This window comes from Protopterus annectens, chromosome 10.part0 (assembly GCF_019279795.1).
Source record: "Protopterus annectens isolate FY-2018-M chromosome 10.part0, PAN1.0, whole genome shotgun sequence".
Classification (NCBI taxonomy): Eukaryota; Metazoa; Chordata; order Ceratodontiformes; family Protopteridae; genus Protopterus; species Protopterus annectens.
The window spans coordinates 309,076,298-309,101,297 of NC_056744.1; the positions used below are offsets into that span (position 1 = coordinate 309,076,298).

Consider the following 25,000-nt stretch of genomic DNA (forward strand, 5'->3'; position numbering starts at 1 on the left):
GCGCTACTGCGTAGCTTCCTATGCAGTTTAGTCACATGGGTTGAGTTTCATGCCTTCAGCAGCGATTCAGCTGTGTGTAGTCTGAGTGTTTACAGCTGTCCTTTCCACACCCATGCGTCATCTTAACACTTAAGAATTCAAGTCTGCCTTAATACCCCTGCTGTCTTAGGTGATGCCATTCATTCCAGGGACTGATTTACATTCCCCCCATATGTGAAAGTACTTCATGTAAAGATTAACTGTGCTACCTTCATGTGATAGTTATGCTCTTTGCATTTTCTGTTCAGAGCAAATCCCAGTGCATTTCATTTTTGTAGCTTATCTACCTAGAGTATATCCCATATCTCCTCTTTTCCAGTGCAGTATAAATGTGAAAAAGTCAAAAGTTTTCCTAATGTGGCATATGCATTTTTCCAGTAGCCTCCTCATCCACTGTGTTCATTCTCAGCAGTCTGTGCTGTCCTTTCTTCTAAGTTTTGAGAAGTGCACTTACCATGTCACCTTTTAACCAATGCTTCATAAAGTACTGTTACCACCTTGTCTGGATTCAATCCCCACTAGATACGCATTTTGTTTACTTTGCCTTTGCCTCTCCCCATTTACTTAAAGCTTATGGCTTAGTCTTTTGTAACTTCAGGTCATTTTTATTTCTGTACTTTTAGGACGACTTCTCCAGTGTGTGAATTGTAGCCCTTGGTTACTTCCCAGGTGTAGCACCATACAGTTGGATAGGTTGAAGTGATCTAGCTACTATTTGGACCAGGACGTCTGTCTGTGCAGGCTTGTTTCTTTTTGTCCTGTCCTTCCAACCTTTGTGTCATCCTCAAAGAAATCGATCCAGTTTTCCAGGGTCTGCTTTAGGTTGGGGCAGAGTGCCATATTTAGGTTTGGGCCCAGGATCAGACCTTCCCTGGTACCTTGGTCATAGAACTGTATTGTAAGTGTCAGATAGGAGCTACTTACTTAGATTCCATACTGGAATTCATATGGCTGCCTTTTTCGCCACACAGCTTCAGGCCTTCCTTCATTGCTTGGCTTGAGAAAATGGCATTTCAATGCCAGTGCATTATGGAGTTCTGTTTTGTTGAATTTGAATGTTATCTCTCTTGACTGTTTGAGATAAAAGGTGTAGAAGTGCTGGGGGTATTGCCCCCACAAAAAACAAAACACTTTCCCTTTGGTTTTGTTGATTGTTTTATGATTATTTCTGGAATGATTTTATAGGTTCATAGATTAGTACTAGGCTAACTGCCCTTATGGGCCATTTTAATCCTAACCAATTACTCCATGTGAAGATCAAACCCTGTACCTTGTGCCTGTAAGATGAACACCTTAACCACTATACCAACCTCCCACCCAGTTTGTTTTTTTGTGATAATTTCTGGCATTATTCCCGTGTAGTGAGGCTTACTGGCATGTTTCTGAGCTGTCCCTTGCAGCACCTTTTGTAGGTGGAAACTGTAAATGTTTGTAACCAGTTCTGTATGATTAGTATGTTTTGTTAGCTTACATTAATTTCCTGTTATCTTATGTTACCCTTCCTCACATGTCTTGGATTGGTGTATTTTTTCCTGCAGTTACTGGTTTGAAGATGAGAGAGCTTGCCTATGGATGATTTCACTTAAGAAAGTTATAATGTTTGCGTGTGTGTGCGTGTGTGTGCGCGCGTGCGTGTGTGTGTGTGGTGTTTGTGTGTGTGAGCGTGTGGTGTTTGTGTGTGTGTGTGTGGTGTTTGTGTTATATTTGTGTGTGTGTGTGTTTGTGTGTGGTGTTTGTGTATATATGTGTGTGTGTGTGTGTGTGTTTGTGTGTGTGGTTGTGTATATATGTGTGTGCGTGTGTCTGTGTGAGTGTGTGTCTGTGTGAGTGTGTGTCTGTGTGAGTGTGTGTGCGTGTGTGTGTGTGGTGTTTGTGTGTGTGAGCGTGGTGTTTGTGTGTGTGTGTGGTGTTTGTGTTATATTTGTGTGTGTGTGTGTTTGTGTGTGGTGTTTGTGTATATATGTGTGCGTGTGTGTGTGTGTCTGTGTGTGTGTGTGGTTGTGTATATATGTGTGTGCGTGTGTCTGTGTGTGTGTGCGTGTGTGTGTGTGTGTGCGTGTCTGTGTGAGTGTGTGTCTGTGTGAGTGTGTGTGCGTGTGAGTGTGTGTGCGTGTGAGTGTGAGTGCGTGTGTGTGTGAGTGCGTGTGTGTGTGTGAGTGCGTGTGTGTGTGAGTGCGCGTGTGTGTGAGTGCGCGTGTGTGTGAGTGCGCGTGTGTGTGAGTGCGCGTGTGTGTGAGTGCGCGTGTGTGTGAGTGCGTGTGTGTGAGTGCGCGTGTGTGTGAGTGCGCGTGTGTGTGAGTGCGCGTGTGTGTGAGTGCGCGTGTGTGTGAGTGCGTGTGTGTGTGTGTGTCTGCATACTGGTGTTTCCTAGTATCCTTTCTGGTTCCCACTTGTGTTGCTAGTTATCCTTTGTTGCAATGATCATGATTTCAACCTGTGTGCTGTTACCTGGGATTTCCACCATCCCTGAATTACCCAGACATATCATAGTAAAGTATAGGTCATTGACTGACCTGTGGGTCGCTCAAGATTTATCCACGAGTAGAGTAAAATACAAATTATCCAGTGAATAACCCATGATCTGTCAGGATTTATCCATGAACAGTGTGTGTAAGTATGAATGACCCATGGGTCACTCAGGATTTACCCATGAGTAAACTATATTGAGTAACACATAGGTCGCTCAGGATTCACCCATGGCTACAGTGGATAAGTATGATTGACTCAATAAGTAACCCATGAGTCGCTCAGGATTTTCCCTTGGCTAGAGGGGGTAAATATAAATGACCCAATGAATAATTTGCAGGTCACTCGGGAATTACCACTGACCAGAGTGGGTAAATATGAATGATCCAATGAATAATCCATGGGTTTTGGGGTGATTATTGCTGTTTATACAAAGGTAAGATGTTTATATAAAATGTTTTGTTTATATTTGTAAGAGCTATTTTTTTCATATGGCAACATGTGCAGCTGAAACGATTCAGCAGTCACATCTCAGATCTGCGGTATACTGTCATTCTTTGTTTTATGTCCTTATGTGTATGCTCTTTTAACTTTGAAGCAGTGTCTTTAGGATTGTTTTGCTCCTCTTAGCTGACCATAAGCTACTTCAGGACGTCCTTGTCCACCACATGTACCAAACCTGACTGGACCCCCCCGACTAACGCTTACCCTTGTTAGGGGCTGGTGAGGAGAGCTAGGCTCTTGGATTAGCATCATGTTGCTGGACCCCCCCCGACTAATGCTGACCCGTGTTAGGGGCTGGTGAGGAGAGCTCGGCACTTGGATTAGCATCATGTTGTTGCGGAGGACTGTTTCCTGTTTATATTTCCTAACCGCAGCACCAGTCGATAACACTCCATGATGAGACATGCTCTGCCCCTCACTTCTACACGGGGCTGTGGTCATCTGCACTGCCTTCTCAACACGTGTGACTGTTTCCTCAAGCCTCACCAGGAAAAGCAACTGTAAAATATGTCCTCAGCTTGTGCCCTTCCCTCAGGTGGCGTTTCCCAAGCTTGTGCTCTTCTCTTGGGTGGGTGTGTCCCGATTTTGTGCCCTTCCCTCACTATCCTCCCTTATTTCACCATCAAGCTCCAAAGCCGCTCCTTAAACCTTGGTCGCCCAGGTGATAGTAAGGGTTGTATCCCTCACACCACAGGTTCAGAGTCGCTGTCTGTAGTTTTTATTTATAAAACTTGAATAATTTATTATCAGCATAAAAGTAATTGTGTGCCTGCAAGATTGCTGATGTCCTGGGTGCATGTGTGTTTATTTTGTTTATACATGCATTGTTATGAACATCGATCTTGTCATGACAGAAAATTCAGTTTGTGTGTCTTTTAAGTTAAGCATGTATTTTGTCCAGGTGATCACATTATATCACAGTTGACTGCTTGTATGTTACCAGTGTAGGACTGTGTCAGAGAGCTGAAGTACTAATTCTTGCATTTGACTGTACAGTACAAATGTGAGATGCTACAAGCAACATATTTGTGAATCTGGTAGAACAGGAATATTTTCATGTAATATGGGATTGTACTTTGTGTTCTGTGTGCTGGATTTATCTTGTTTGTTCACAATATCTGGTTTGTCTTAGGATGAATGAAGACTTTGTTAATCAGCTCTTACTGTATGAGATGATGGGCTGTGAGGTGGACATCAGCAGTTCTGTCTACAAACAGTATCGTTTGCAGAAGATTACAGAAAAATTCCCAGGTAAGTTGGCTTTTTGTCATCTGATATGCAGGGTGTGTAGTAACACAAGAACTTCATGGCCAGTGTGTGTGTGTGTGTGTGCGTGCACGTGTGTGTGTGTGCGTGCACGTGTGTGTGTGTGTGTGTGTGTGTGTGTGTGTGTGTGTGTGTGTGTGTGTGTGAGGGAGAAGGTGTGTCTGCATGGGTGTGTGTTTGTTGGTGTGTGTGCATGGGTGTCTGTGTGTGTCTGTGTATGTACACACACTGCCTTGGTCACACCTTATACAAAATCTCATATGTCCCAGCCTGGTTGTGTTTTGAAAAAGTTCATCAGTATAAAACTGTCAGTTTTTGTATAAAGAATTATGTATCAGAATGGTTATTACTAAAGAATATCTTCTTACATAAAACAAATAAAAAGCATGGCCCAGAAAATTTTTGGCATCATTTGTCACAGCTACCCTAACTATGGTTAAAAGGCATACTTACAGTGTCTGTGTGTATATTTAGATGTACTATCGAGCCATCACTCCTTAATACTGTTAATTATGATTTACAGCTACATTCCTGTCATTGAGACCTTAAACTCTGCCATTTTGCTGGTCCCCTTTCCTGTGGTTTAGAAACTACTAAATTAAAATCCTTGCCTTGTGGCATAAATTTCTATCTTGCTAAATTTCCTAAGTTGTTCGCTGAAACCATCATGTGCCCTTTTATTCTTTTTTCATTGACCACTCAGTAGCGGAATCCTATGCCTATAAAGTATTCTGTTGTGGTTGCTCTCCACAAAGACAGACCTTCTAATGACTTGTCAGAATACATACGGAATAGCCATACATTCCCTCAAAAGTCCTTGAGAGGTATGTTAAGCAACTCCTGTCCCACATAATAGGTAGGTACTAGGCTATTGTCCCAAGGGCCTATGTAAGCCTAGCCAGCAAGGTTCCCTGGCTTACGCCACACAGGAAAGTTATTTTCCTGTGCCACTGTCAAGCAGAGACACAGAAGTGATCCCCGAGGTCTATTTCCCATTTCCCATCCACTCATCAAGATTCTTCTTGAAGAGTGCTAATGAAGAACTTTGCTTGACATAGATGGGTAGCCTGTTCCAGACTATGGGAAGTCTCTGGGACAGGAATCTATCCCTCCAGCATGTTTTGTTTATTGTGGTGACAAGGTTTAGGTCCCTAAAGCGTGTAGCTCGGAGGGATTGGGATTTCTTTAGGTGTAGCATGTCCAACAGCTCTGGGTTTGACATAGCTTTATGTTAGGCAGAGATCACCTCGGAGTAGGCGATATGCTGCGGAGTAAAGCTGGAGTTTTTTGAGGAGGTCAGTGTAGGGCATCTGTTTGAGGCCAGTAATCCTCTTTATGAGGTACTTCTGTGGCCTTTCCAGCTGGTGCAGATGTCTTGTGAGGTACATTCCAAAAGGGGTGTTGTACTCTATAATGGGTCTAATGAGTGTCGAGTAGAGGGGAACAATGACCTCTTTTTTTCCCGAATGAGAACCTTTTTATGATGAGGTGTGTCACGTAGAAGGACTTCCTGACTACTGTGGCGATGTGATTATCAAAGGAGAGACTACTGTCCACCTGGGTACCAAGGTCTCTTATCACACATTCGGTGTTAAGTAGATTGCTGCCGATGTGGTAGTTCATGGGTACAGAGTTTTTACCAAAGGGGATGACACTGCACTTTTTGGCATTGAGCTTGATGCCATGGCTCTGACACCAGGCATCTATCTCAGCGAGGCCCTTCTGTAGGATGTCCACATCATTTGGGGACTTGACTATGGCTCCTAGTTTGCTGTCATCTGTGAACTTCATTAGCCAGAGGCCGCCTGTGTTAGCCTGTACTTCAGAGAAGTAGATACCAAGCAGAAGTGGTCCCAGGACAGAACCCTGTGGTGCTCCACTTGTCACTGCTTTGAGGTCAGATTTGGAGTCTGCAACTTTTACAGTGTGGTTTCTGTCAGTGAGCCATTTGGCAACCCATCTTGTGATGTAGGGATTTATACCTAGTTTAGTGAGTTGAGCTGTAATTCCAGAGTGGGGGATGGTGTCAAGCCTTGGCGAGGTCAGGATAGGCTGTGTGAACCACCTTACCCTCATCTACGGCTTTGGTGACTGCCTCAAAGAAGTTGATCAGGTTCAGGAGGCATGATCTTGCCTTTCACAAATCCGAACTGGATGGGATCCAGAGTTTGGAGGTTACCAATGTCTGTTTATGAGTTTCATAATGATACGTTCCATGGCCTTGCAGACCAGACTCGTCAGGCTAATAGGTTGCTAGTTCCTGGGATCAGTGGTGGCTCCCCCTTTGTGGAGTGGGATAACTGTTGCTGTGCACCATTCAATGGGCACAAAGCCTGATGCGAGGCTATTATTGAACATGGTGCTTAAGTGGGGAGCCAGTTCGTTCTGAAGTTCGTGTAAAACGCAGCCTGGGATGTTGTCTGGTCCCTTGGATGCTGTGTTTTTGAACTCTTTTAGCAGCTTTTACAATCTGCACTGACACTTCTATCTGTCCTGTACCCATTCTGTAATGGTATTTGTTAGACTTTCAATTACCTTTCTAATATCATTTAATAGGAGAGTGATTGTTTATATTAAGACATACCAGGAATGTGTAGTAGCAAGCAGCACCCGTTATGTGATGTAGGCCGACCTTGTATCTTAGTTTTCTAGAAGTAAATGATTATTTGAGTAAAGTTGTTTTTTTGGTATGAAGATGAGATTAAAAAAACACTGAGTAATGTCCATTGGGGGGGGCTTACATACCCACCCCCCCCAAATGCCCGAAAGGCAGGGAGATGCAGGGGGTGGCAGCCCACTTGCTGGATATACGTGGCTGTCTTTCACTGGCATAAGGTCAGTATTACTCATAATGGTTTAACAGTCTCACGTTTTGTACTTCATTCTTTTTAAAATTCAGAAAGTACAACATTACAATAACAACTAAAAAATGTGCCAAAGACTTAACTGACAGGCACCATCTGGATGTCAGTCAAGTTACCATGGCCCCACCCTTGTGAAGTACGATGGGGTGTAATTATAAACGGTTGCCACATAATGTGCTTGCAGCCATTCAGTATGACTTTTGACACGTGAATATCTTGCTTTCCTTCCCCGTTTGTGTACATGACAAAGTGAATCGCTTTAAAGGTCAATGATTCGGACTTTTAGAACCTTTCCAAAGTCTTCAATGCTGCTTTGCCAGCATTTTCTGTTTCAGAAATTTCATCTCAGTTGTCACACAGTTGACTGTTTCAAGACTGATTTCATTGGTCATATTTAGTGCATACTGGGGAATAAAGTGTAGTATCCCCTAAACTTAGGCTTTCTAATTACCCCAAGATCTGGACTGGGACCTTTTCTTTCATCAGTGTTTTCACTGGCTGGTATTTTCTAATATGCAGACAACACTCCCCTATTGTACTTTGATCTAACAAGTTTAGTCATTTGAGTGAAATTCTGTCTACTTTGCAAGAGTAACTAGAGAAGTATTGCTTTCTCTTAAATCTTGACATAACTAAGGTCATGCAAACAACTCCAACCTCATTCAGCTAGTGAGCCCCTCTGTTACTTCAAAGCGTGGCACTTCATTTGGCGATATCTGGTCTCTTCTTACCAGTCTACACAGCCTGCACTGTGTGTAAGTCGGAGGTTACTTGTAGTGCATGGAGTGTGCAGATTAAGCTCCGATAACTGAAAACAAATTTTCTGTGGAGAAATTGTGTTTATTTTTCCTTGCTGGTGCTGGCAGTGTATAAAGGTGCTTTTTACTGTGTGTTTTTTTTTTTTTTTAAATAACTTTTGTGGACTGGTAGTTTTACCTGCATTTGCTGCTAGTCTTTCTCTGGGGGGCACCATTTTATCTTGACCATTGAACAGACGACCAATCCCACAGTTGGTCCTGCTTCCAGCCACAAAATGAAAAAGTTAAGCAAACTGCATTAAACACCATAGCAGACTAGCAGTTTGCATCAGCTGCTGTGGCCATTTGTTCTACCTCGGATCACTTGTTTATCATATTTTATCCTAGAAACCTCTGGTGTAGCACCTACAGCTGCTGTGGCCCGAGGGTTAGTCATGTCCTCTGCTGCTGTTGGAGATCCCTTGGTTGGCAAGGAAGAACCGTTTGTCATTCCTGGCAGATGGAATAGGGAAGGTTTCCCTGTTGTGCCAGAATAATGTGCCCAACCCTGGGAAAGCAGCTACTGCCATTACTAACTGTTGGCCTCATTTTTCGTGTCAAAAAGAAACCGAAAACCAAGCATGTATATATTCCCCTTCCTCAAATCTCTTTATACATCAGTAGTTGACTGTGTTTGGATCACGGTTTAGTTCAGGCTATTGATTCTTCTTGTAAAGTTTTTTTTTTTCTGGTAAAAAGAGGAGGGGTTACTCTTTTCCTGAAGAGATTTAAGATTCAGAATCTGAACAGGAAGACACGGGGACAGATTAATTTTTTTCCTCAGATTTCTGATTCAGAGGAGAGCTCAGTTTCTGAGTGTGTGTGTGTGTGTGTGTGTGTGTGTGTGTGTGTGTGTGTGTGTGTGTGTGTGTGACTGTTGATAGATGTGCCAGTGTATTCAGTTAGAGAACACTGAAATCTCTTGGTCCCTCAGAAAACACTGTGAGTTGTTGCAGAATGATTTTCCAGAGCCTCCATCCATTCCTTCTGTACTGTTAGCTTTGGAGAGTTGTGTGTGTGTTACTGCCAGCACTTTCCCTGTTTGTAAGCCAGATGCCTGTAAAAGGCAGTTGGAATGTATACAATTCCTCAGTCTTTTACATTTTTATACACTATTCCCAAACCTGACCCACGAGCTGTAATCTTAATTGATCCACTGTTAAGCATTTAATTAATTCCAATCCTACTCTTTCTAATAAGGATGTTGATAGGTATGGGAGACAAGTGTATATGTCTGCAACTTTGGTTTTCAGAATTTTGAATTTTTAGGTTCATTTGTTTGTTCTGGCAAATTGTGAAAGTATGAGGAATGTTTTGCATGCAGTTCCTTCTTGTGAGGAAAAATCTGCTTTAAGTTACTTAATTTCTTCTTTTGCACAGATCAGTCATTGTCTGCAGTGTGTGTATGACTCTGTTAACACTACTTCCAGGTATAATGCCATTGGTACTGTTTTTAAGGAGGTTTGCATGGATGCATTCAATGCCATTGGTACTGTTTTTAAGGAGGTTTGCATGGATGTATTCTGTGAACCATCCAGATGATAAAAATGATATTTTAAATTCTCCCTTAGACAGATATTTAGAATTTGACTCCTCTGCTGCAGAGTTGATCAAAAAGTGTGATGAAAGGGAAAGCTGATCCAGGTAATCTCCAAGATTTTTCAGCTCTGCTTTTCCAAATTGTCCAAGGCATTTTCTTTCTCCTGTTCGATTTTTGGCAGAAAGCAGAAGAGAGAGTCTCAACACAGTTCAGGTAAACTAGGAGTGGCAAGAGAGTTTCAAAAATTGTCTAACCTCCAAAAACTAAGGACAGTTCAATACGTCTGACTGTTCAAGAGACCTTCTGAACCATTCCCACTCTGCCCCCCTTTCTTCCAGAAAGTCTTAATCTCCATGTGTTCTCTTTGGCAACAGATAGCTTAAAATAAATGGGTTCTGAATTTCATTCATCGAGGATTACAGATGGCAGTGGGAGGGAGTCATTCCTCATCCTACAGATTAGACACTTTCCACCTGTTGTGCATTATGAGCTGTCCCAAGGACTGATGGAACCAATTCCTTCTTCCCAAGTGGGGAATGATTTTTATTCAAGGATATTCCTAATGCCAAAGGAAAAAAAATGCTTGCAGACCGGTTCTTGGTCTTTCTTTCCTAAACCTGTTTGTGATGGTACGTTAATTTGAAATGATGTCCCTTTACAACCTGTTTGTGATGGTACGGTAATTTGAAATGATGTCCCTTCACAACCTGTGTGTGATGGTACGTTAATTTGAAATGATGTCACTTCACAACCTGTTTGTGATAGTACGGTCATTTGAAATGATGTCCCTTCACAACCTGTGTGTGATAGTACGGTCATTTGAAATGATGTCCCTTCACAACCTGTGTGTGATAGTACGGTCATTTGAAATGATGTCCCTTCACAACCTGTGTGTGATAGTACGGTCATTTGAAATGATGTCCCTTCACAACCTGTGTGTGATAGTACGGTCATTTGAAATGATGTCCCTTCACAACCTGTGTGTGATAGTACGGTCATTTGAAATGATGTCCCTTCACAACCTGTGTGTGATAGTACGGTCATTTGAAATGATGTCCCTTCACAACCTGTGTGTGATAGTACGGTCATTTGAAATGATGTCCCTTCACAACCTGTGTGTGATAGTACGGTCATTTGAAATGATGTCCCTTCACAACCTGTGTGTGATAGTACGGTCATTTGAAATGATGTCCCTTCACAACCTGTGTGTGATAGTACGGTCATTTGAAATGATGTCCCTTCACAACCTGTGTGTGATAGTACGGTCATTTGAAATGATGTCCCTTCACAACCTGTTTGTTCTTTTTCCTCTTTCAGGTTTCCTGGTATTAATGGACTTAAAATGCTTATCACTGCATCTGTGTTCATTCAGACTTTACATGTTTCTCAAGATCACATTTTCAGTTCTCTGCCATAACCTTTGGATTATCCACTGCACCAAGAGTGTTCACAAAGTGTCTAGCTCCAGTTATAGCTCATTGTAGGCTACAGGGTATCCACTTTTTCCATATTTAGACAACTTACTTCTCTTTGCAGAGTCTTTGTCAAAGTGTCATGAATCTCTATCTTTGAGATTGGATTCCAAGAGAACAGTCAGAAGTCTTTCTTGACTCCGTCACACAGGATTGTGTTCCTGGGGTGTCAACTAGACACCAAAGTTCAAAGAATGTTTCTTCCACAGGAAAAATAGATGCATATTTAAATTTGTTTCTGTGGTTGTCCACTCGGAAGTTGGTCACTGTGAGGGAATACCTCAGGATTTTGGGTCTCATGGCATCTGATTGTCATGATACGTCTGGCAAGACTCCATGCAAGAAAGATACAATGGTGTCTGAAATGTCTTTGTTCCTAGCATCAACACCCTTCATCTTTTCAAATCCCAGTGCTGGGGTTTGTCAGAAGAGGAAATCTTTTGGTGCAGATAACAAATAGTCTTCAAATCTAGGTCTCCCCTTCTGCCTCCCTCCTCCAAAGCAGTCAGTCACAATGAATGCGTCGGATGGTGTTAGGGAAGAAGTTTCTAGAGGGATAAAGTTCAGGGGGTATGGGACACCAAAGACAGATGTAAGCACATACATTTCTAAGAGATGCCTGACATGTTTAAGGCACTTAACTCTCCAAACCATCTTTGGCCCCCAGGACCTCTTCAGAGTGGTTTTAGATAATTACACAGTTATGTGGAGCATAAACAAGCAAGGGGGATCCAGGCCATACCCCTTTTGCAGACTAGCCTTGTTAGCTTGGGATGTAGCTTCACTGCATAGTCTCACTCTCCAGGCATCCTGCATTCTGTCAGAGCAAAATTGTGCAGCAAACAAGCTGAGCAGGACCAGGGCAAACACTCCATGTGAGCCATCTGTGGGGGGGTCATCAAGCAAATCTGTTTTGCCTCCTCTGAACAGTTATTAAACTGGCAAAATTCTGTTCCAGGAATCTGCAAGAAAAACTGCAAGACAGATGCCTTTCCTTAGGACAGGAATGCGATGCCTTTCCTTAGGACAGGAATGCGATGCCTTTCCTTAGGACAGGAATGCGATGCCTTTCCTTAGGACAGGAATGCAATGCCTTTCCTTAGGACAGGAATGCAATGCCTTTCCTTAGGACAGGAATGCGATGTCTTTCCTTAGGACAGGAATGCGATGCCTTTCCTTAGGGCAGGAATGCAATGCCTTTCCTTAGGGCAGGAATGCGATGCCTTTCCTTAGGACAGGAATGCTCCCTTATGCTTTTCCATTTCCACTAATATCCAGGGTACTTTGAAGAATCAGAAGAAATCCCCAGAGATCATTGTTGTGACTCCCTTCCTTCTGCCTAGACAACTGTGGTTCTCCATTCTTTTGTAAATGGCCAGGATCAGTTACCACAAGCTTCATCACATACTGAATCTGTTCACACAGGAACAGGAGCGCCTGATGCACTCGATCATTTTAAATTGACTGCCTGGATGTTAAGGTCTTAATTCCTTTTCAGCACGTGTCTGCTGAATACATCCAGCAGGTACTAATGAAGGCAACAAAGCCGCTACTAGAAAGTCGTGTATTAACAAATGGAAAAGGTTTTCTAGTTGGTGCCAGCAACTTAACCAGCACCCATTCAGGGCTAGTTAGTATTTGTGTGAGTTACTATCTTATGACCTTAGTCCTTTATCACGGTTTGTTTATTGGCAGTTTTAGCTTGTGAAATTACATTCAAAAAGTTCACGCACGAAAGACAACGTGCACGGTCCCGAAAAACCAATGAAGCAACAAAATTGGACCAGCACGTAGAAGATTGCACAGTATTTTATTTATAAACATAAAATCTAAATGCAATGGTTGTAAGCCATTACAAAAACCAAAAGCAAACCGGTTTCGGCTTGAAACAGCCTTTATCAATGCTACCAAAAATTTTTTAGTTGAAAAAAGTCTCCGCCATATCCACCTGTGTTATATATATAGTCCAGCCCTTAAAGGGACATGCACTTCATATCACCAAATACATGACATAATAAGATGGCATATATCTAGAAAATTATGTGAAATAACTGCTATATGTGAAACAATCATAATATAAAACATAACAACCACTGAAATGGATTCTCTACTAGGTAATTGTTTGTATTATATCCAAAAGATGTATATAAATAAAAATGCAACTGATACTTGCTGAATGCTTGTGAATATAAAGGATGTATAAAATAAATGTATTACAATTCACTCACTTCCAAGATGCAGAAAAATATACAAAGAAATTGCAAAAAAATATAAAAAATAAAATGAACTGTGTCATGTGCTACATTATTCTGATTCATTTAATCCAGGCCTGAACAGGCCACCCAATTTGATAATCCACATGTTCTCCATATGGTTAAGTTTCCTGTGCCAACCTGCTTTAAAATTTCTGTGTAATGTTATCTTATCAGTAATAATAAATTTAAATACAGCAGATGGGTGATCAATGACATGTTTGTACAATGCATTAGTTAGACGTTTATTCCTAATAGCACTCATGTGCTCCCCTATTCTAAATTTAACAGGCCTAGAAGTCTGGCCAATATAAAAGGCCGAGCAAGTGCATGTTGCTAAATAGACCACCCAGTCTGAACTGCAGTTAGCAAAAATTCTGATGTTGAATACTTGGGAAGTATTCTTGCTTGTAAACTCAATTGTTTTGGAAATATGTTGGCAAGCAGTACAATGGCCACATGGGAAACAGCCCACTAGTGTGTCCCCAAATAAAGTAGTTTGATGTGGAATATTGGGGATGTATCTCTTGTAGTGGGTAAGGTGTGAATTAATGTTACGTCCCCTGCGATAAGAAAATGAACATTGTTTGGGTAAGATGTTATTCAAAAAATCATGTGATAGCAAAATGTCCCAGTGTTGGTTGATAATGTCTCTAAATTTATCAGTGTTGGTCCCATAAGTGGTTACTAACCTCAAGGATTGGTCGAAAACCTGTTCAGAAGATGCCCTATCTTTTGATTTATATTTTAATAAATCTGTACGTGTCAACTTGTTGGTTTCATCCATAATATGAGAAAGATTGTGTTGATCGTAACCACGATTGATGAATCTTTGTGACAAATCAAGACGGCAAGTAGCATAGTCTTGGTCAGAGGAACAAATGCGTCTGATCCGCATGAACTGAGATTTTGGGATATTACGGATAATGTGGCGTGGATGAGAACTATTAGCATGTAATAGTGTATTATATTCAGGAAATTTGCGATGAACCGAAGTAGCTAAAGTGTTGTCTGAAAGTCTGGTGACTACTACGTCTAAAAAGACGATCTTGTCATACTCAATGTTGGCAGTAAATTTAATACCAAAAGAGTTGTTATTCAAATATGTTACGAACTCAGACAACTGGTCCAATTCTCCACGCCACACCATCCAACAGTCATCTAGATATCTACGCCAGATATCTAGATCCTGAATATGTATGTTATGCTGGACATCATATATGAATGTTGCTTCATAATATCCCATAAAAAGATCTGCATATATGGGAGCAAATGATGCCCCCATAGCCGTGCCCTTGATTTGCCAATATGCTTTCCCTTTAAAGTAGAAGATGTTTTTGTGTAACACAATTTCTGTCAATTTTATCAAGAAGTTATTGAAGCCTGTGGAGTATAAGTCTGATTTGTATAGCCAATATGAAACAGCAAAAATCCCCACATCATGAGGAATACTGGTGTATAGGGATGCCACATCCAATGTACAGAGCCACCAATTCGGTTCCAGTTGGGAATCTTCAATGATATTAAGAAATTCCGTAGTATCTTTTATACGAGATCTGATTAGTTTCAATAATGGTTGTAAATGATATGTAAGAAAGGCTGACAAAGGCTCCGACCCTCTACCCGACACAATTGGTCTACCTGGGGGATGAAGGGGATCCTTATGTATTTTAGGTAGCAAATATAAATATTGTGGAATAGGTTCATCCACCTTAAGTTGTTTGGCTACCTGTTCACTTATAATGCCTTGCTCTACTGCTAGATCTAGGAAGGAATCCACTTCCCCCTTAAAAATGGGAGTAGGATCAATACCCATTTCCATATAGAAACTGGAATCTGATAATTGGCGTAAAGCTTCCTCTGTATATGTTGTATGATCCATAACTACAATGGCACCCCCTTTGTCGGCCATAGTAATGACTATATCATGATTGTCCTTGAGTTCAGACAAAGCCTTCCTTTCGGCTATAGTAAGATTATTATGTGTCGACTCATACAGAATAGAAGTATGTAGATCCTTCATTACACAATCTCTGAATATCGAGACATGTTTATTCATGGGCGGAATAAGTGCAGATTTCCCAAATCTAAAGTCAGTTGATCTTTGAGTGTTATCAGAGTCTGCAAAAAATAACTTGAGGTTAAGTAATCTACAAAAATCATTTACATCCTGTAATAAATGATTCTCAGAGACCGGTGTACTGGGAACAAAATTCAACCCTTTATTTAATAACCTTATATGTGCAGGAGAAAGATCAAAAGAAGAGATATTGAAAACATTGTAAGTTATTTGACCATCTGTTGCAACAGACATTGTAAAGTTGGAGTTCCCAAATTTAGATCTGTGCTTTCTGCCCCCCTCCTCCTGCCCTTAGATTTAAAGGGGGTGGTTGTTTCCTTTTCGCAGCTGGGGACGCCTGGCGTGAGTGAACCTCACCATCGGTGGCAGAGGAAGTATCCTCCTCAGAAGTGACATCAGATGTTACACTTTTGTGTCTTAAAATGGACCTGGGTCGTTTCCTGCTGGTGTTCTGAGTGTTTGTGTAATCCTTAAATCTAACTGTCTTATGGCTAACAAAGGGTTTGCCTTTCTCATAATCCATAAGATCCCTGTTGAACTTATAGATTTTGCGTTTCATTAATTGTTGTTCCAATAGAGCTAAATCCTTAAGAAGATCAGAAATATTCTGTTGGTAGAAGCTCTCTCTATTGAATTGTTCAACCTCACCACACAGGGTTTGAATATCTAATAGTTGACTTTGTATAATTCTATCATAATATCTGGATAGACAGTCAACAAAATGCATCGAAGACTGATGCTGAGCCTCTGCCCATTCTCTGGATAATTCACCATCTATGTTAGCCACTAGGGGTTGTAAACGAACCCTCAATCCCCTTGGTGTAATGTCTTTCATCTTGTAGGCCTTAAAAAGTTTCAAATGCCAAACATTTGAACGTAGGCTTTTCATATGTCTGTTAAGTTTGGTAAAAATCATACCACATTTTTGTTGACCATCCATAGATTGAATGTTGGAATTGTGTCCTGTATTATTGTTCAAACCAAAAGCTTCTAAATTATCTTTATCGGCCGAAAGCCCCTCTAAAATAATCACCTAAATCCATGACTGTAGTCACTCAAATGATAATAATTAAAACTAACTATATATTGGACTGATTATATTTGTGAAACTTTATATGATCACAGGGCCACCAAACTAGCCACAGATGTCTGAATCAGGTAATACATATAACACACATTAACCAAAAATAGTATAATGATGTACTAAGAGTGTCCTCAAGAAGGCACCACAACACAATACCAAAATAAACCATAAGCAATTATCCAATAAAAGCTTAACTAAATATAAATTCTTACAATGGTGGCATAAGTGAACCACAAAATTAGGCAAAAAACCTATAAATGGAGCGTGCTTGAATAGAATTGGATTTAATTTGCCTAATTTACAAAATAGTCTACCTTTGTTTCAATTATTCATTGAGTATTATTCCACTCAAAAGTCAAATTGTCCTTAGTGAAAAATAATCACCATCCGTAGTTGAATCCATTTCAGTGGTTGTTATGTTTTATATTATGATTGTTTCACATATAGCAGTTATTTCACATAATTTTCTAGATATATGCCATCTTATTATGTCATGTATTTGGTGATATGGAGTGTATGTCCCTTTAAGGGCTGGACTAAATATATAACACAGGTGGATATGGCGGAGACTTTTTTTCAACTAAAAAATTTTTGGTAGCATTGATAAAGGCTGTTTCAAGCCGAAACCGGTTTGCTTTTGGTTTTTGTAATGGCTTACAACCATTACATTTAGATTTTATGTTTATAAATAAAATAGTGTGCAATCTTCTACGTGCTGGTCCAGTTTTGTTGCTTCATTAGTTTTAGCTTGTGAGCCCATAAATCCTCCTCTTTCAAGGCAGTCTCATGTCAGAATGTTATTGAAAGGGGTTTTGCATAAGAAGCTGCCAAGAAGTGTGGTGGCCTCTCCTTGGGAACTGAAAGGACAACAATGGGAGTCTATTATTAAGTGCTCAGCTTCTGTCTTTTTTCTCCCTATTTACTGTCCCTGCTGTGAATAAACAAAAATACGCCATCTAAAATATTTTAAATTGACTGTTTCTCTCAACTAGAACAGTACCTTACTGTACTGTGGTGGTTTCACTTTCAAAAAACTTTGGTCCCACCCTTGCTGCAGTCTCCAATTCACTGATGTCATTAAGGCTACTGAATACAGGTAGTTTTCTGGCCATTTCCCTCCCCAAACTGACATCACCACTACCGTCCTAAAAACCCACCCATGCTGTGATGTCACAGCTCCCTGGTCCTTCCCCTACCCATACAAAAAGTAAAGGCTAGAACAAGCAAACAGTGCATGAGTTAAGTCTCCTGCTGTGAGCTATCAATCACAGCAGGTAACCGCTCAAATTACTCTTAGCACTTTGACAGCTAGGGAAGTTAGGTGTGAAGGGTGATGGCAGATGAGTCAAACTAGTACAATTCTGGCTTCACAAAAGACTGCAGTTTAGCCATTCTAAAAAGAAGCAGCAGTAAAAAGCACTTTGAAAGTCTGTTCTGTGGCATTTGCACTGTTCGTGTTTTAGCAGTCATTGAATGGCATGAAATGTTGCACTGCTGTCTTTCAGTCAGTTAGTTTTAAGTATGTATGTACAATCTACGCAGTGACATGAGCTTTAGGAAGAAAGAAGCCTGCGTGATGTAATCTTTTTTATAGACAAACAATGCATTGTGGGATACCTAGAGACAGACTAAACAATCAGAATTACATCAAGATGCCAGACCCCATGTAGTCGGACTGAGAAATTGCATATAAAAACGTTTAAAAACCTGTAAATAGTCCCAGAGTGGTGTTAAAATGTAGGAGACAGCAAACCATGGTGAAATATGTTTTTTTGAGTCTGTGGGTGCAGTTCTCTAATTTTGTATTAAAGAAATTGATGCTTGCTCCATTTGAACTAGCTAATCTGGCCAAATTGAGTTTCTTAACATGGAAAACAGTTTTACCAATTGCTCTGACGTCTGCAAGAAGGTTATCTGAGTTGAATGCTCTTACGGTGAGTCAAGCCTACTTCATTTTCTGAATTTAAAAGTGAGGGGGAAAGGATACCCAATACCTTGAATGTCCACAGACACCTCTGTCTTGACAGAATTATATCTCTCTCAGATCTTTGGATCAGTTGTTTATTTATTGTGAAGGGAAGAAATGACAGTCTGTGTCAAAACAGACTATTTTCAAGTTTTGTCTAAAGCTATTACCTTTTGTTATATTCACCATAACAAATCTATTCCAGATAGGATCAAAACAGTCTTTACCAGGGTCTTGGCTTTATCTGTCTTTTTGGAAATGGTCAGATTCTAGCAGTATTCTAGAAGCTGCTACTTGGTCCTCTGTATATACTTTTATAAAGCGCTTTAAGCTTGATTCTTCTTTTTGGAAATGGTCGGATTCTAGCAGTATTCTAGAAGCTGCTACTTGGTCCTCTGTATATACTTTAACAAAGTGCTTTAAGCTTGATTCTTCTTTTTGGAAATGGTCGGATTCTAGCCGTATTCTAGAAGCTGCTACTTGGTCCTCTGTATATACTTTTAGAAAGCGCTTTAAGCTTGATTCTTCTTTTTGAAAATGGTCGGATTTTAGCCGTATTCTAGAAGCTGCTACTTGGTCCTCTGTATATACTTTTACAAAGCGCTTTAAGCTTGATTCTTCTTTTTGGAAATGGTCGGATTCTGGCAGTATTCTAGAAGCTGCTACTTGGTCCTCTGTATATACTTTTACAAAGCGCTTTAAGCTTGATTCTTCTTTTTGGAAATGGTCAGATTCTAGCAGTATTCTAGAAGCTGCTACTTGGTCCTCTGTATATACTTTTACAAAGCGCTTTAAGCTTGATTCTTCTTTTTGGAAATGGTCGGATTCTAGCAGTATTCTAGAAGCTGCTACTTGGTCCTCTGTACGTACTTTTACAAAGCGCTTTAAGCTTGATTCTTTCTCTAGGTCCAGCTCAAGCTTTGCTAGGGCCTTTCTTCAGGGGTTCCTGGACTGTTCTCCTTCTAACTCCCAAATGTAGTTTCTCACTCTCCCACAAACTAGTAAACCATCCGCTAAATGTCCCATCCCTCCAGAATCTAATAAACCATATCGCACCACCAGACCACTTAGATCCAGCAACAAAAATCACTTGCAGATCACTAAAGCCAATAACTCTGCTGGTGAAGCACTATTCTCTTGCGCCATAGCCAAATTATAGAACTCCCTCCCACCCACAATTATCTCTGTACCATCATGCACCCACTTCAAAACTTTACTAAAATTGCACCTAAAAACATGCTGGCTATGCCCTTGCAACTCCCACTCTAATATCACCCACCCCATCCAACCACTACCTTTCTTTCCACTCCACTAACTACCTTGATTATAGTAAGCTCAGATGCTCATAAGCCTAGTACTTATTATACAGCAGGAACTTCTTCTTGTAACATTTGTTAATGTCTGTTATGTACGTCACAGGTAAAGATTCTAGTTGTCTACTGATGTACTATGTTCTTCATCTGTAAATATGTTTGTAATTAATTGCTATGTTAAATTGTTAATCACTATGTAATCCAATGTAACTATTGTCTGTTTATTTTAACTGTGGAGCTTTTCTCCCTGGACCTCTGCTGAAAATAGACCTACGTCCAGCCAGACACTCCCGGTCAACAAATGTAAATAAATAAATAAAATCAATAAATAGTTGGGTATGGTAATCTGCCCATATAGCTAAGGCTATTGCAGCACCGATTAATATGAGGAGCACAGTACAGTTACGCAAGTTGAACTTACCATAACTATTGATGTTCGAATGATCACTACTGCAGTAGCAGCTAACTCCTTCCATCATCCTTGACCATTTGAACATGTACTATTAGTATTTTTAACTTACACAACTGTACTTTCCTTTCTCTGGAGCAAAGAAAAGTCAGTCTGTCTCTAAATTCATTGCACAGTGGTTGTCCTCTGCTATTTCTTTTGTTACACTCACCTTGGCAATGTAAATCCAGGCATGGTGAAGGCATGTTCCTCAGGGGTCCAGAGAAGTAAATATTGTGGGAAGAAATAGCCAGGGAATTGTTATGGCTAGGCTTGTATAGGCTCTAGGGCAGATAGCTTAGTACCAGCCTATGAACATATATTCAGGAAAAAAACTGTTGAGCACTAAAGTATCATGAGACCCGACCTTAACAAATGTTAGGAACCCCTTGCTAAAGTTGTTAATGTTGGGTCTGGTGCTTTTCAGTAACATCTTCCAGTACTGTCCAGCAAATGACACAGCTGTGCCTTCTTTTGGTACAGGTAAGGTGTCCCTAACTTCCTGTTTTAAGCATTACAATGTAGCTTGATTAACAGGAAGTGTCTTTGCCTGCATTTTTCAAGTTTCAGACTTTAACATTTGTTAACTGGGAAAGTCCAACTTGGAACAAAGCCAATTTTCAGCAGAGGCTTGGGGAGAAACGCTCCAGAAGCACGTCCTTTGTAACGTGGGGGGAAACCAGAGTGCCTGAAGAAAACCCACACATACACAGGGAGGACATGCAGACTCAGCACAGAAGGCACTCCAGCCAAGAATCGAACCAAAAAACCTCTTGCTGTGAGGCGACAATGCTACCACTGTGCTGTACCCTTTAGTGACTTCAGTCCCAAGTAGTTTCTTTGAGCAACACAGATTTTAAGAGAAACAGACCAAAAATATGAAGTAATAATGATGACATTCTGTGAAAATTTGGACAGTTGAGAGGTATGAAAGGTAAGTAAACATAAGGAACTGTGTTACAGTGCGTTTTTTGACAGCGCTCGCCAAGTGTTTTATGGCTTCAATAGCCGGCAAAACACTTAGCATTTTTTTCTTCTTTACTGTGACTAATAGAACATGGATCAAATAAAGTTCCATGCACTACAAGGAATTATGATCGCAGCTTCAGTCATAACCTACAATTATGTGTTGCCACATGGATGCTGTGATTCGCCTCTCGAGCTTCGCCCTTGAGGTGAACTTCTTCACATGTCTTGAACACATAATAATGTAGTTAACATTAGCAAACGGCTCATAATCGTCTGTATTATGGTTTGGCTGAATTATCTACCTGTAAAAAGTTTGTTGATAACATTCATGGCAGGTCCTATAATTGCCTGTAACTAGAGAGATTCACTGTCCTGTGTTCAGCCATTAGATGAACAGCAGTTCATCTGAAATCGTCTCAGACCACAGTGTACACACTGTCCAAATGGTGAGCACTGCAGACCTTCATCTGTTGGTGGCCTTTAGCCTCATGCTTTAGGTCCAGTTCTCTATACCTCCCCAAAGTATTTTGTTAGAGTTATTTTGGTGAGTCTGTCCAGTTCTAGTATCTACACTCTGGAACACTGTACGTAAAAATTCTGGCAATGCAGCTGAGTAAACTGATAAAGAATCTCATAATTCCTTTCCACTGCTGTCTGTCTTTCTGCCTCACGTCTGACTGGTTACACAGATTGTGGCACTTTCTCGCCTTTTATCAGCTTCTCTTATTATACCTTCCTCAGATATAGATTAATCGATCACTGATCAGTTTTCCTGCCATTGAATGTTGTTTGTTTTGTTAGTAGTATTTATATGGGAGTTGCACTTATCCATTTAACTCTGTCTTTATCTGTTTTTATTATTGGTATTGTTTTTAATTTTTTGTTTTAGTTTGTGATATTTGTGATGTTTAGTGATCACTCCATATTTTGCCTTGCTTCTTGTGTTGAAAGTCCTCACTGTATATGGACCTTTTCTTCTCAGACCACCTCTGAAAATGTATTCTACACATCTGGTGTATCAAAGTTAAGAAATACATCAAGTTAAAAATAAAGTCATGGAGAGGAGAGTTGGGTGACCGCACTACGGTCTGCGTGTCTATTTGACCTCTCCAGAAGCTCTCTAATCGTTTATGTGAAGATTTCCCTTTTGCACTAATGTAAACAGGTTGGGCTGTGACCAGACATGCTGTAATAGCCTGAGGAAATAAGCAATGATGTAAATGTTGATCTGTCCGACTGCATCTATTGCCTTCTGCTCTGATGTGCAAGGAAGGCATAAGAAAGCCACTGGACAAAATAATGTGGCAAAAACTGTTTGACTGCTATAGGGCTGGTTCTTTCTGTATGTTCTGGTGGCCGGATAACTGAAGTAACCAGTAGACGTGTCCCATCCACAAGCTGGGACATGGCAACAAATGCTGTTTGTAACTGCCAAGGATGTTTGGTAAGTGGACATCAGAAAGTATCACCGCATGGCCAGCTTCCCTTTAGCTGCGTTACAAACTGGAAAGTACAAGCAGCACATATCGTCATGCTCGCCTAAGTATAATAAAGTGAGCAGAGAGCTCACCCAAGCAGGGTAATAAAATGAGCAGAGAGCTCACCCAAGCAGGATAATAAAATGAGCAGAGAGCTCACCTAAGCAGGATAATAAAATGAGCAGAGAGCTCACCTAAGCGGGATAATAAAATGAGCAGAGAACTCACCCAAGCGGGATAATAAAATGAGCAGAGAGCTCACCCAAGCGGGATAATAAAATGAGCATAGAGCTCACCCAAGCGGGATAATAAAATGAGCAGAGAGCTCACCTAAGCGGGATAATAAAATGAGCAGAGAGCTCACCCAAGCAGGATAATAAAATGAGCAGAGAGCTCACCTAAGCGGGATAATAAAATGAGCAGAGAGCTCACCCAAGCAGGATAATAAAATGAGCAGAGAGCTCACCCAAGCGGGATAATAAAATGAGCATAGAGCTCACCCAAGCGGGATAATAAAATGAGCAGAGAGCTCACCCAAGCGGGATAATAAAATGAGCATAGAGCTCACCCAAGCGGGATAATAAAATGAGCAGAGAGCTCGCCTAAGCAGGATAATAAAATGAGAAGAGCACACCCAAGCAGGATAATAAAATGAGCAGAGAGCTCACCCAAGCAGGATAATAAAATGAGCAGAGAGCTCACCCAAGCAGGATAATAAAATGAGCAGAGAGCTCACCCAAGCAGGGTAATAAAGTGAGCAGAGAGCTCACCCAAGCAGGGTAATAAAATGAGCAGAGAGCTCACCCAAGCAGTGTAATAAAATGAGCAGAGAGCTCACCCAAGCGGGATAATAAAATGAGCAGAGAGCTCACCCAAGCAGGGTAATAAAATGAGCAGAGAGCTCACCCAAGCAGGGTAATAAAATGAGCAGAGAGCTCACCCAAGCAGGGTAATAAAATGAGCAGAGAGCTCACCCAAGCAGGGTAATAAAATGAGCAGAGAGCTCACCCAAGCAGGGTAATAAAATGAGCAGAGAGCTCACCCAAGCGAGATAATAAAATGAGCAGAGAGCTCACCCAAGCAGGATAATAAAGTGAGCAGAGAGCTCACCCAAGCAGGATAATAAAATGAGAAGAGCTCACCCAAGCAGGGTAATAAAATGAGCAGACAGCTCACCCAAGCGGGATAATAAAATGAGCAGGAAACTCACCTAAGCAGGGTAATAAAGTGAGCAGAGAGCTCACCCAAGCGGGATAATAAAATGAGCAGAGAACTCACCCATGCAGGGTAATAAAATGAGCAGAGAGCTCACCCAAGCAGGGTAATAAAATGAGCAGAGAGCTCACCCAAGCAGGGTAATAAAATGAGCAGAGAGCTCACCCAAGCAGGGTAATAAAATGAGCAGAGAGCTCACCCAAGCAGGGTAATAAAATGAGCAGAGAGCTCACCCAAGCTGGATAATAAAATGAGCAGAGAGCTCACCCAAGCGGGAAAATAAAGTGAGCAGAGAACTCACCCAAGCAGGGTAATAAAATGAGCAGAGAGCTCACCCAAGCGGGATAATAAAATGAGCAGAGAGCCCACCTAAGCGGGATAATAAAGTGAGCAGAGAGCTCACCCAAGCAGGATAATAAAATGAGAAGAGCTCACCCAAGCAGGGTAATAAAATGAGCAGAGAGCTCACCCAAGCGGGATAATAAAATGAGCAGAGAACTCACCTAAGCAGGGTAATAAAATGAGCAGAGAGCTCACCCAAGCAGGGTAATAAAATGAGCAGAGAGCTCACCCAAGCGGGATAATAAGATGAGCAGAGAGCTCACCCAAGCGGGATAAGAAAATGAGCAGAGAGCTCACCCAAGCGGGATAATAAAATGAGCAGAGAGCTCACCTAAGCGGGATAATAAAGTGAGCAGAGAGCTCACCCAAGCAGGATAATAAAATGAGAAGAGCTCACCCAAGCAGGGTAATAAAATGAGCAGAGAGCTCACCCAAGCGGGATAATAAAATGAGCAGAGAACTCACCTAAGCAGGGTAATAAAATGAGCAGAGAGCTCACCCAAGCAGGGTAATAAAATGAGCAGAGAGCTCACCCAAGCGGGATAATAAGATGAGCAGAGAGCTCACCCAAGCGGGATAAGAAAATGAGCAGAGAGCTCACCCAAGCGGGATAAGAAAATGAGCAGAGAGCTCACCCAAGCGGGATAAGAAAATGAGCAGAGACCTCACCCAAGCGGGATAAGAAAATGAGCAGAGAGCTCACACAAGTAGGGTAATAAAATGAGCAGAGAGCTCACCCAAGCAGGGTAATAAAATGAGCAGAGAGCTCACCCAAGCGGGATAATAAAATGAGCAGAGAGCTCACCTAAGCGGGATAATAAAATGAGCAGAGAGCTCACCTACGCAGGATAATAAAATGAGCAGAGAGCTCACCTACGCAGGGTAATAAAATGAGCAGAGAGCTC

The 25,000-nt window shown here is 41.2% G+C and overlaps 1 protein-coding gene across 1 annotated transcript in view; it reads left to right on the forward strand.

Annotated features, from left to right (window-relative positions):
• DUSP12 (dual specificity phosphatase 12) overlaps positions 1-25,000 on the forward strand; it is a 243,990-nt gene that overhangs the window by 105,239 nt on the left and 113,751 nt on the right. Inside the window, exon 3 of the mRNA XM_044085179.1 lies at positions 4,142-4,260. Coding sequence (XP_043941114.1) covers positions 4,142-4,260 — 119 coding nt within the window. The remainder of the gene's footprint in view (positions 1-4,141; positions 4,261-25,000) is intronic.